The sequence below is a fragment of the Trachemys scripta genome, chromosome 1 (assembly GCF_013100865.1).
Source record: "Trachemys scripta elegans isolate TJP31775 chromosome 1, CAS_Tse_1.0, whole genome shotgun sequence".
NCBI lineage: Eukaryota > Metazoa > Chordata > Testudines > Emydidae > Trachemys > Trachemys scripta.
Window position 1 is genome coordinate 293,511,580 of NC_048298.1, and position 13,647 is coordinate 293,525,226.

Here is a 13,647-nt window from a genome sequence, read left to right on the forward strand (position 1 = left end):
TCAAACTTTAAAGGGAACAGATGCCAGATGGGAGCCATCAGGAATTCAACAGTCAGCATCTCAAAGAACTTCAGATCCAGCAGCAGGACTATTTTTCTGATGATCCACCAACAGGAAAGAGGTGGACCACCAATCCTTTCAGCTAAGATGTTGACTGACTGGGCTGTTGGAAGGCAAGTTGACAGACATCCCTTGCGTCAGCACTTTGGAACTGGCTTTCTCTAGCCAGAAGAACAGAAGATTTTGGGTATCTCTGAAAGATGAATACTCAGCTTTTGATGGATCAGTTTTGACAGTTCCCATCTCATTTTCATTCTCTTGTCTCTGTAAATCAGGTTTCTCTCTAACGGTAAAGATATAAATGAAGTATCATGATTGCATAGAGATAAAAAGAATTAAGATTGTAATCTCCAATTCAGCATTATGTGGAACATCATTAATCAGTCAGACAGGTTCTTCCAGCATGTTGATCTATAAAACTTTAGACAACCTTAAAATCACTGTTAAAAACTACATAGTTAGTTGTTATGTCTAGTATGGTTATGACTCAAAATTTCACCTGCCCATGCTGAGGGTTAGAGGTCTTGCAGGGAGTGAGTCATGACCCTATTTTTATTCTTGGAATAGAGAGCCAGTTCCAGAAAGTTAGGAAAACCCTTGGATAAAGCATTTGTTTCTTATAGTGACAGATCATAAGATATCAGGTCTTCATGTGACAGACTTATAGGAAAATTATTTTTGAAAATGCTTTCTTCAGATCATATATATTTAGATCACTAACACTTCTGTCATTTGAAGCACACTGTGCCGAAGGCAACCTGGCTTTGAAGCAGAAGGGAAGGAAACGTGGTATTAATAAAACATTTTCTAACCATAAAATCATTTCTAAAATGGCTTTCCTCTGAAATCTATGGCACACACAGAACATAAACATATTGGGTGATACAGTGGAATGGCATACAATTAGCATTGGCATGTCCTCTAAAAGAGTATAAATAGATTTAGCCTGATTACACCCTGTAACGTTTAGCACCTGTTCCTATAACTGAGACCTCTCCCATTCCCTCAGGCAAGCTCCAGCTCCTGCCGCCCCTCCCCCCAGCCACCATCCTTCCCCTTCCTTCCATCCACCCCTGAGGCTCTGGTCCCTAGCTCTCCAGTCCTCTCCGCCCTGCCCCAGCAGCCTCTGACTCTTCCCCCTGAAGATTAATGGCCATACCAATTCCTGAAATTTGCTTGTGAAAATCCAATGATCTTTTCTGTCTTCTGGTAGCAGGGGAACACTTATAACCTAGGAAAACAGAGCAAGAGAGTTTGGTTAAAATAATTCCTGAGGCTGCTCTAAGTTGCTTCTCAGCACCAGCCTGGGGCCTGGCAGCCAGAGGATGCATGATCTGCAAAGCTGGTTTACCAGTGCCTTTCCCCCTCACACAGTCCAATCTACAATAGATGCCAAATGACCAGTCTCAAGAGTGTAGCCTGTTTCACCCGCATATGAGCTATGAACACATAGTATAAGACGGGAAAATGAACATTGGGAAATAAGAAGACCACACAGAAGGGAGGCCGCTGAGTAAAGCAACAATACAGTGCCATACAAGGTCTAAAAATCAACCCCCAGAAATTCAGTGTGAACTTATTCTACCACAATACACTTCTATAGCAAAGGAAGAAGGTCTTTGTTTACCTTGCCGAAAATGTGATTTAATTGTGTCTGATATAAAGGCCAGACCCACATCATTGAAAACTTGAGCACTGTTAGCACCTCCGCCCACTGAGCATCCAAGATCATATGAATTCATTGCTTCAAAGACCTACAAAATATAATAGCATTATAGGAAGGTGCACTATTGCAAAACTAGTGATTCTTTTCTGAATAGCGATGTCATATCCTGTTATCGGGCCATATGCAGAAATGATGCAAATAGAAGTATTGGTTACACCCCAGCACTGAGATGAAAGGAATCTAACATTTTAAGAAGGGCACACATTGAATTAATTTATGGCCTTCCTCTGCATCATCAATTTTGCCCATATGAGAGTGGACAGCCTACTAGTCTTTTCTGCTTTGGCAAATCCTATGCAAATTGGTTATAAATGTATTATAAATAAATAAGAAAAATATTTTCCCAAATAAGCAACGTCTAGAATAATGTTTTGATTACTACTCATTTATTATATTCAGATCTCTCTATTCTCCTATGAAATACTACTTGACTCAGTGACACAGGCTATTTTCTTTTTAACACACTTACTTTTTTGGCCGTAAGCTTATTCTTTCTGTTCAGAATGAAAACTGCAGTATCGACCACAGCTAAGGCAACAGTTCCTGCATGATCTGTGTCAATGGATAAATTTACCAGTTCTGTTGGTTCGTATGTGTCTCGGTCTGTTTTCAGTTTAATCTAAATGCAAAATGTTTAAATAACAGAATTTTACATTTCTCATTAGCATTAATATCAAGCATTGATATTAGTAGGGTATTAGCAATATAGGTAATCTCTATCTAAGCTTTCTGCATTTCACATCACTAACATTTATCTTGTGTCACTTATGGTATATGTTTGTTGGCAGACGAAGATAAAGGGCTGATCCTAAACTGTGCTGATAGTCCTTTACTCCAGTTGCTACAATGAGAGCTCAGAACACCAGAACCTTAAAGAATGGAGACTCTGCCCTCAGATACATGTGGGCAACACCCACTAAGAGCCTTGGAAGCTGTGTGAAGAGAATTTTACCTTAAATATTTAGGGATTCAGAAAAGCATGAGCTTAACTTCAATTAGATTTAAGCACATGTTTAAGTGCCTTGCTGAATCAGGGCCTTAAACAGTACCAGCTGCATTTAATATCTTTCCAAAGCAAGCTGACAATCAAAAATACTTTGAAATAAAACTAGTGACGTGTAGCTTATTTATGTTACAAAGTTAATTAAACTAAAACAATTGCTACTTCACTTTCTCTTCTCCCACATCTGCCTTCTCACTTTCAGCTAATGGACCAAATTCTGCTCTTGGTTACACAGGTCTAAATCAAGTACATGAGAGCAGAATTTGTTCCTCAAATACTAGGCTTTTAAAAGATTACTACAAGGGACCACTCTAATGTAGATTCTTTGTGTATTCAGAATTAGATGGTGGTGATGGTGGTAATGGTGGAATTACCAAAAGATTATTAATAAATGCACGCCAACCTGTATGAAACTGTTTTTTGTCCCTTCTATACATATGGGATCAGATCTTTGGCTCGATCTCTATCATATCCCACCTTATTTATGTTTTTTCTATTTTTGTTCTCTATAAATATCCCTTTATTTGTCATTACCTTTCCTTCACAGGCATCCACAATGTCTAGCCACACAGAGTCAGCCACAATCTCACTGTGGCGTTGATTTTTAACGAAGTAGTAAGCAATAAAGCGAAATGCAGGCACCATTTTCTCAGTAACATCCAGGGTGATTATTTTGTTTGCGTAAGGGACCCTTCCCATAACCTCAACTTTCCCCTTTGTCACCACCTGCAATTCAAAAGCAAATACAAAACAAATCAAATGCTGTGCAATCACGACAGAATTTGTATTACATAAAGGGAATATGAAACTTAATAATCATGTCACTTAGGGCCAGATTCTGATAACTTATTCTGGGTTAGTAGCACCTAACTCCATAAGTTCTCCCATTGAAGTCAATGGTACTACTCATAAGCCTGGTCCACACTAACCCCCCACTTTGAACGAAGATACGCAACTTCAGCTACGTGAATAACGTAGCTGAAGTCCAAGTACCTTAGTTCGAACTTACTGCGGGTCCAGACGCGGCAGGCAGGCTCCCCCGTCGACTCCGCGTACTCCTCTCGCGGAGCAGGAGTACCGGCGTCGACAGCGAGCACTTCCGGGATTGATCCCAGAAGATCAATTGCTTACCGTTGGACCCGGAGGTAAGTATAGACCTACCCATAGGGTGATGTTGGGTGCTGCACCTCAAAGAGGAACAGCACACAACTCATGGCCTCTGGTTAGTACCTCTGAGCTCCATGGGAGACCTCATGGAATCGTGCTCTCCTGATTCTGGGCAACTCCCAGGGCTGGAGAGGTCCCCCAGTATAACTTAGCTCTGGTAGCCTGTTTAAGTTACAATAGCATCCCAAGGCTGCCCTTAGAACTGCAGCACTGCCCAGAATTTCTGCATATGTGTGTGCTGGGGATCCACCCTGACACACTCCTTCATCCCCAACTCTATCCCCAGCACACCCCTGTACCCGACCTTGCAAAAGGGACTTCAGAAGGCAGGCTTGTGGCTGTCTTTCAGCAGGCTATAGGAACACTGGCTCTCTTACATTGGGCTGAAGGGGGGATAGGTCTTTCACTGACAGGATAAGGTATTACTCAGTGTGAGTAAGAGTATCAGAGTCTGGCTCTTATTCTTGATTTTGTCATTGTTACATTGGCTAATTCCTTTCTCTGCAAGTAATCCTATTTATTTCAGTTGAACCACTTCTAGAAAAAGTTGTAAGAAAGTCAGAATCAGACCCTTAGATGGCAGAGTTGATAAAGATTTTACCTGAACTGATGCCAGACACTTTTCAAAACAACAGTAAAAATCATGAGACAGGACACAATAAAAACACAGGGTCATGTGGCCATAAGTCTAAAAAAAACAGCAGGTTTTTGCCATTAAAATGGCCAAAGTAGAACAGAGATCCTCACAAATGAGCTAATGGAGTTTCTCCTTTCAGACAGGTTTTAACTTTCTTACAGATATTGCACTTCAAGGGTACTAAGGTGCCCAGGTAGTTCTGGGTAGCAGGTATTCTAATCCTGATATAAAATTGCATCTGAAGAACTGGGTTTTTTTTTACCCATGAAAGCTTATGCCCAAATAAATCTATTAGTCTTTAAAGTGCCACTGGACTCCTCATTGTTTTTCTGGCATAAAATTGTCTCTTTTTTTACATCTTACTTGTAAATCTTGGGACTGTGATCTCCAAAACTGTCTAAGGATTTGGACACCTGATTCCCATTGAAATTAAATGGTAACTGGGTGTCCAAATGCTTTGCACAGCTTTGAAAATGTCAGCTGTAAAGTGCAGTTATCATTAAAAAAAATGAACATATTTGTCATTCAACTGATTTGTTCCCTGAGTGGATTCATAGTCAGATCTGCTTATTTTAGTGAAAGAAATATTTTTTATACTTGTTAGCATTGCAGAGTCAATAAAAGCTGTGAGAAACTGAGCAAGACTGTTTTCTGGCTTGTGCATGAAGAGATGAAGAGATCATGAAGAGAATTGCTCATTAAATTCCAGTCTTAGCTACACTATAGAGTTAGATCGACGCAAGGCAGCTTACGTTGACCTAACTATGTAAGTGTCTACACTAAAATTGCGCTCCTGCCAATGTAATTTGTCCACTACACCAACTTAATAACTCTACCTTCACAATTGACTCTATGAGTCAATGTCAATGTAGTTAGGTCGACAGAGTGCCAGTGTAGACACTGTGGATGTTGACGTACAGCCAGCACAGTAATTGAATTAGTTTTACATGTCCATATTACGCTCCTTGTGGTGACAGTGTGCATCCTCACCAGGGGAACTTGTACTGATTTAACTACCAGGGTGGGGCATTGTGGGACGGTTTCTGAAAGGCAGCAATAGCCGATGTTTGCAATGCAGTGTCTACACTGACACTGCATCAACCTAACTACATTGACCTAAGCACTATGCCTCTTGTGGAATGGAGTTATTAAGTCAGTGTAGTGGGCAAGTTACATTGGTGGGAGCTACATTTTAATGTAGACGCTTACAGAGTAAGGTTGACATAAGCTGCCTTAAGTTGACCTAATTCTGTAGTGCATAGGTGCCGACTCTGTGGGTGCTTCGGGGCTGGAGCACCCATGGGGAAAAATTAGCGGGTGTTTAGCACCCACCAGCAGCCAAGCTCCCCCCGCATCGTCCTCCCCTCCCCGGAGCGCACCACATCCCCGCTCCTCCCCCTCCTTCCTAGCACTTCCCGCCCCCCTGCCACCTAACAGCTGTTTGGTGGCACTTTGGACTTTCCGTGAGCAATGGGGAGGAGCGGGGACGAGGTGAAGAAGAGGCGGGGCAGGGGCGGGGACTTGGGGGAAGGGGATGGAATGGGGGCAGGGACTTTGGGGAAGGGGTGGAATGGGGGCAGGGTGAGTGTGGTGCAGGGCAGGAAGAGGCGGGGAAATGGTGGGGCCAGGGACAGGGGTGAGGAGTCAACCACCCACTGGGCAAAGGGGAAGTCGGCGCCTATGCTGTAGTGTAAATCAGGCCTTTGATTTGTTGCTTACATCACCTGTTGCTGGCTTTCCGAAGCCATCCCACAATTCCCCACACTGACAGTTCAAGTATCAGAGGGGTAGCCGTGTTAGTCTGTATCCACAAAAACAACGAGGAGTCCGGTGGCACCTTAAAGACTAACAGATTTATTTGGGCATAAGCTTTCATCGGTAAAAAACCCCACTTCTTCATCTGTATCTGAAGAACCTGGTGCCACCGAACTGACAGTTCAATCGTGCTAGTGCTCCTGGTGAGGATGCACACAGCCCACTCAAGGGGCAAAGTGCAGATATGCACAAGCTATGCAATTACTGAGGCGGCTGTATGCCAACATAAACTAGAGCAACTTAATTTTGTAGTGTAGACATGCTCTTAGATTCAGTCACAGCTGAACAGGAAACTATTTTCTCATCCTAAGGAGATGTTTGAGATTTTTGAAATCCTAAATCAGCACAAAAAGCCAAAATCTCAAAATTTTTAGCAAACTGTTAATCCAAAAAAACTTTCAGTTTGGGTTGCTTCAGATAAGTTTGAAACATATCATTTCAATATTTATATAATTTAATTTAAAAAACAAAAACTTTAAATTTATCAACAAAAAATATAATTTGGTTCCAAAAAAATGGAACTTTTCATTTTGAAAATGTTGAAATGGGACATTTTGACAATTTCAAAACACGTTTCAAAAAATATTTCAAAACAGGACATTTCCTGTGAAAAGCATCAGTTTCAACAGATCATTTCCACTGAAAAATGTTTTGTCAAAAAATTCCTGGCCAGCTCTAGTTGCAGGTAATGATGCACTAGCTTGAAAGGACTAGCTGGACTTTGGGATCCTAGGTAATTTTAAAAAAAAGTATAGTTTTACTTGTAAAATGAGAACCATTTATCTGGAAGAGACACTGCAAGACATTAAATGACGCCAGCAATATGACTGCACTTTAAACTCACAGGGCCTGATTCTCATTTCTGCACATATACTTTTCTGCTGACTTTAAGGCCCCTCGACACTGAAAGAGTGATGTAAAGAGGCCTGAGTGTAAATAAGAATCAGGACTATAAAGACTAAATTTTAAAAAAGCAAAATCTGGGCTTATTGCAGTTTTAAGGACCAAATTCAGATCTGGTAGAAGTGGGCATAAATTTGGCCCAAACTTAGGAAAATCAGGAGATCACGGAATTTTTCTCCCTAGGACTTCAGTTTCCAAAGCTCTCAATCTGGTGCCTTTCACTTCAATTAAAGTATATGGATGTCACAAAAGATCTAAAAATACCACGTGTATGGATCTCTTTGCACCAGATCTCCTCCGAAGCTGCATCTTACATTAACATGCTTTTCTCCCAACCTGAAAAAAGTCAGTTGTGTAGATTTATAAACTGCAAAATGATCTGTTCTAATACAAAGTATTGTTGTCACAGTCCTATTTCTAACCATGTAATAGAAATAGTCGATGTTACTGCTGCTGGACCGGTGGACATCCTTCAAGGTAACTTGTAAAGTGTCTCCAGGTGCTATGACAGCATGTGGAATGCTGATACTAAGGTAGTTCTGGTTAGCAGACTGGTATCTCTCAGCAGTGGTTTTGGTTCCAGCTGATTCCATGCCAGGCTTCCCCTCTTCAGCCCTCACCTGTGAAGAAAGAAAAGGACAGAGCAAACAGCATGCCAATTAAGAGACAATATCAGGTGCCACTGTTAATTCATGTATCACCAAGTCACCTGGAAAACACTGGAGGGTGAGTTGAGTCACCATAATGCAGTAAGTCTAGGAGCTTGTTTGCAAACTGGACACCATTAAATTAGGCTTGAATAAAGACTGGGAGTGGATGGGTCATTACACAAAGTAAAAACTATTTCCCCATGCTAATTTTCCCCCCTACTGTTACTCACACCTTCTTGTCAACTGTTTGAAATGGGTCATCCTGATTATCACTACAAAAGTTTTTTTTTCTCCTGCTGATAATAGCCCACCTTAATTGATTAGTCTCATTAGAGTTGGTATGGCAACACCCATTTTTCCATGTTCTCTGTGTATATACCACATATACTCGTTCATAAACTGAATATTTTTGGTAAAAAAGCGATGCATCAAAAAGCGGGGGTCAGCTTATAAACAGGTCTACACCAAAATTTGATGATTTTAAACTCTATGGAATCATTGAATTGAACATCTAATACATTGTCGTTTTGTTTACCTGGAGCATCTGCAGGCATGGAACCCCTCAGCTCCCTGTGGCCGCGGTTCACCATTCCCAGCCAATGGGGCGCGGCACTTCCCGCAGCTCCCATTGGCTGGGACAGCATACCGGGGACACTGGGAGCTGTGAAGGTGCCTGTGAACGCTCCAGGTAAACAAAATGTCCAGGCCCGCTAGAGGCTTACCCTAATGGGCCAGGAGCCAAAGTTTGCCAACCCCTGAAATATAGGGTGGGCTTCTGAAAGGCTCATACAGTTTTTGCTATTTTTACCTAACCATCTTGGGGGGTCGGCTTATAAACGAATGGGCTAATGAACGAGTATATTCTGTATATCTTCCTACTGTATTTTCCACTGCATGCATCCGATGAAGTGGGTTTTAGCCCACGAAAGCTTATGCCTAAATAAATTTGTTAGTCTCTAAGGTGCCACAAGTACTCCTCATTCTTTTTGCAGAGCTTGGTGATTTCAAAACAAGAACAACAATTCTATAACCCGATTCTCGCTCGTTGCTTATTTTGCTGTTGCTATATTTGTCTTTGATATTTTCCTAGAGTAGCTTGCTCAATGACACCCACAATAAGTGACTTAATAATGATTAACAATAAGTATTTTGAAAATAAAATTAACAACCATTCAAATGCACAGATGACTATGCTAAATAGCTGTGTGATCTTACTGATCTGTCCTTTGTCATTTCTCACCTCGCCTCTTCCCCGTTTGCTATGCATTGAGTCATGTCTATTATTAGGGCCCTATCCTACCAATGACTCTGCAGGAAGACCCCTGCACCTGAGTGCAGCCCCACTGATGTTCGAGGTTGACTCCGGATCCGTCTACACTGCAGCTAGAGGTGCAATTTCCAGATGCGCACACACTAGCTTTTATTGACCTAGCATGCTACAAAAAGTGTAGCTGCAATAGCACAGACAGCAGGATAGGCTATCCATTGGAGTACAATCCCATCTGAGGCCCTAGGTAGTTGCTCAAGTGACTAAGCTCTCCTGCCACTCATGCCACTGTGGTTACACTGCTATTTTTAGCATATTAACTTGATCAAAGCTAGCACGTGTACATTTACGCAAGATAAAAATTACACCTCCAGCCCAAAGTACAGATGTACCCTTTGTGGTCAGGAGTTTGCCCAAGAACAAAATGCATAGTGACCTCAGGAGTTTGCCCACCATTTCTGCCAATTGTGTGAAAGTGGAAGCTATATTTTGACAAAATTTGCCTATCACAAACCAAGAACAAACACTATTACTAGTATTTAACATTTGTACAGAGCACCACAGATGCTGTACAGGGAAAATAAAGAACTGATCCCTGCCCTGAGAAGATTACAGTCTAGCTAATCATACAAACTATTTTACAATACAACTTTAGGGCCTGAGTCAGTCAACCCTTGCCCATGCAAACAATCCTGAAACACAGAAGTAGTTTCAATCATATCAGTGAAACTATTCAAGTGCATAACGATTTGCAGCATCAGGCTCCTACTTTATGTAACATCTTCAATGGAATCTTCCTAAAGATGTTCATATGATGTAAGGAATCATGCTGCAGTTGCCTTGCAGCTTCCATCAAAAATATTCTGGGCATTCATTTTCTGTAAAAATTTGTCTAACAATTTTTTTTACCATGATTTGTAGCTTCTCTGCAGCACGAGGAATGTTGAATACAAAGGATACTAGACCTTCTTTACTAGAAAGTGCAGTCTTTTTCTTTGGGTCTTTTCTATCTCGGGTAAGAGTTGCAGTAACAGACACGTCAGCAGCAGGAGAGCCATCAGCAGAAGTTATAGATGCCTATTCGGGAAAATTTCCACAGGCAAATGACAGGGTGAAAATAAAATCTTAAAACAAGGAAAGATATTTTAAACCAATAGGAAATATGAACCTTTAAAAATTATTATTTGGAAATTTGACCATTGGGAGGGAGAAACAGGAGGTGACTTCGTCTTGTTACCAACTAGTATCATACAACTACACCCAGATCCCCTGTTGTGCCAGAGCTCTCCTAAGCACATGTTACTCCTGGGGGAATTCTGTGCCAGTGCACAAGTGCAGAATTCATGTGCCCTGAAGATTTGTTTTTCTCCACAGAAAATACATACTGCTGGAGAGGCACTGTAGTTATGCCTTTCACTCACCAGGGGCTGCTCTCTCTGGCACCAGAACACAGGCAGCCAGCTCACTGGCTGTAGCACTCAACAGCCGATGGGGAGAGAGCAGAGTGTGTGTTCCTCACAGCACCCTGCCTATGGGGCCAGGTGAGGAGGCAAGGGACGGACAGAGAGTGTCATATGGGGCTGCTGGGGGATCACATAGACTGGGGTTCAGAAGGGCTAGTGGTGGGAACAGCCTGTCGTAGTAGTTGAATGGGAGTGGGGGTGCAGGGACCCATGGGGACAGGGGGATGCAGAGATATATTGGGGGGGACAGCTGAATGTGGGAGCAGGCCTACATGGAGATGGGGGGCAGGGACACATGGGAACAGGGGGCAGGGGTGGCTGAGTGGGCGTGCAGGGACACATGGGGATGGGGGCAGATGTGTCTGACTGACTGGGAAAGGCTAGGGGTCAGCCAGGGTCTGCATGGGGGAGGCTCCTCAACTCCCTAACAATCCCTTCCCCCCCAAAAAAACCCTGTTCCATACTTCTCCCACCCACACCCAGGAACCTTTCAGGTTCACTCCCAGGCTCATTCCCAGCAATTACTTCTCCCTCAGCTCCTCCATTACCCCTGACTCCCCCAACCTTTGCACTGCTTCTGAGGGGTGTGGGAAATACGTTTCTGTATTGTAGATTAAATAAATTATTACTCATATGCCTAGTAAGGAGTCTGTTTGTCAGAAAAACATTTAATGAATCTTTTTTGTTGTCTGTATTGTTACAAACATACTTGTTGATAGGTATTTTTAAATAAATTATCAAAATATTTGTAACTGACATGATTATATTGTGTTATTTTGACAAATAAAATATTCAGAATTTTACAGAATTTTAAGTTTTTGGTGCACAATTCTCCCAGGAGTAGCATATGTAATCACTTAGGCCTTGGAGACAAGTGATTATATGAGAATTTCAGCTTCCATAACAGGCGGACAGACACACACATTAAGTTTCTAGCCTTGATAGCTGTGCTGAAAAATGTGAAAACATTAACCCTGACAGCTCAAAAGCCAGAAGACAAATGAAAAGAAACCAACTTTTATTTTAAAAATCTCTGGATTTGTAAGCCAATTTCATAATTGGGGGGGGGAGGGGGAAGGAGGCACTGTCTGATAGCTTTTGAAGGCTTGAGGTGCACCATTGCATTCCTAGTTCCTTTCTTAAAAATAAGTTCTATATTTTCTACTCTCCACCCCCTGGTATGGCTCTATGTACTCAGAAAGATAAAACCAGAAAATGAACAGAGATAGCCAGCAACGTTTTTGGCCTATACCTGCCAGGCACTCCTCACAAAGAAATCCCATGGAAGCAGCTGGGAATTCTATGGGCAGAACAGCTGCTAGATGAGTCCCTTTTAATGGAAGAAAGCAGATACTGCAAACTAAATGTTACTTACCACAACAGAGAAAGGTGCCCCAGGCACAAAATATTGTTTGGTGTTGGACAGGTCGATAGTATAAGGAGATTTGACAAACTTCACATTACTGAGTTCTTCCTCCTGGATTTCACCACCTATTAATAGCAAACACCTTTTATGGTCCAAGATATTTTTTACTCCCACACAAATATTAAAAGAAGAAAACTAAAGTACAATAGAAGTGAATGAAGCTAAGCCTTCATTTCCAAAGACTCACGGCTTAGTTTATAATGGAATATCACTTTTCTTGGCCTTGGATTCCCTAATATACTCAGGCTGCTCTTGGGTTGTGCCAAGCAGCTAATCCACATAGCCAATGAAGCTGGATTGCATTGCCAGTGTGTACTCCTCAGCCTTCCTGCTTTCCACCCTCCCCTACACATATACAACCCAGTTTTCCCTTCTGAACAGCCTACACCGCCTGCTCACATCCCTCTTGCTGTCCTTGCTGAGGGAACGTGGTGCAGAGAGTGGTTTGAGGGAAAGAAAACACTTAGCGTTTTTACCATTTCTGTGAATTGATAGCAGGCAGGTGATATTTCTTTACTGTTAAAGGTTACTGTTACTCAGTGTCAGGAGGGTAGACTCTGGCCCTTTGAGAGCTTTGTTTTTTACTTTGGGCTTTTTTCCAGCACTCTCACTCCCTTTGAGTAGTTCTTTTCTCTACAATTAGTTCTATTGGGAGTACTCAAAAAAGCAGGCCTTACTCAGCGTGAGTAATGGTGGAAGAAGAATCAGGCCTTAGGTCTCTAACATTCTGGGAGGAGAATTTTCTTTTCTGGCAAATACTTCTAATACTTTTATGGATTGTTCGATATTTTATTTTGCAGGTTCAAACCTTTACGATAAGTTCACAATCAGTTCCTGCCCATCCAGCATTATCATTCACTGGTTTTGACTGGGTCTTCTTCTTGCTGCAAAAAAGCCGATACATTCCTAGCAAAAATTCAGTGTGGCTAGCGAGGAGAGAGGGGAAGAAACCCTTCTATAATACCTATTTGTTACTTGTGTGCTCCCAGGGTCAGCCCCTGCTGAGTAAAGTTCATCAGCTGTGCATGCCATTATATGCACAATGGTGTCCACAATGTTAAGATTCAGACTAAATTATAGCAAGTATGAGCAAATATATTATCCAGCTCTTTTTCAATTGTGCTAAGTGGACAATAAAACATAATGGATGAAATCCTGGCCCTAGTGAAGTCAATGGGAGTTTTGCCATTGGCTTCCATGGGTATGTCTTCTCTACAGAGTTAACTCAAAAGATCTACACTCCAGTTAATTCTCTCATGTCAGCCTAGCATGAGTGAGAGCAGCCACTCTGTGAAATAACACTCAAATTGTTGCGTCCACATTGATGCTGTACTCAGTTGTGTGTGGCAGTAAGACTGCTGGGGCATATCCCATGGCTCTTAGCGCTGCAGTATGCTCAGATCCTTGGAATATAGCCTTGGGATACCCCTTCACACATCTAGCTGCGGGGCCTGATCCAAGCACCACGGTCTGTTCCTGTGACTCCGCCCCATGTTCTGCTGTATCTACTCAGGTGCCATTACCGCTGGT

The 13,647-nt window shown here is 42.1% G+C and overlaps 1 protein-coding gene across 1 annotated transcript in view; it reads right to left on the reverse strand.

Annotated features, from left to right (window-relative positions):
* LOC117871016 (complement C4-like) overlaps positions 1 to 13,647 on the reverse strand; it is an 89,349-nt gene that overhangs the window by 62,329 nt on the left and 13,373 nt on the right. Inside the window, exons 10-16 of the mRNA XM_034758570.1 lie at positions 12,067 to 12,182; positions 10,138 to 10,305; positions 7,734 to 7,931; positions 3,324 to 3,515; positions 2,256 to 2,405; positions 1,688 to 1,814; positions 1,220 to 1,291 (exon numbers count right to left, since the gene is read on the reverse strand). Of these exons, the coding sequence (XP_034614461.1) occupies positions 1,220 to 1,291; positions 1,688 to 1,814; positions 2,256 to 2,405; positions 3,324 to 3,515; positions 7,734 to 7,931; positions 10,138 to 10,305; positions 12,067 to 12,182 (1,023 nt within the window). The remainder of the gene's footprint in view (positions 1 to 1,219; positions 1,292 to 1,687; positions 1,815 to 2,255; positions 2,406 to 3,323; positions 3,516 to 7,733; positions 7,932 to 10,137; positions 10,306 to 12,066; positions 12,183 to 13,647) is intronic.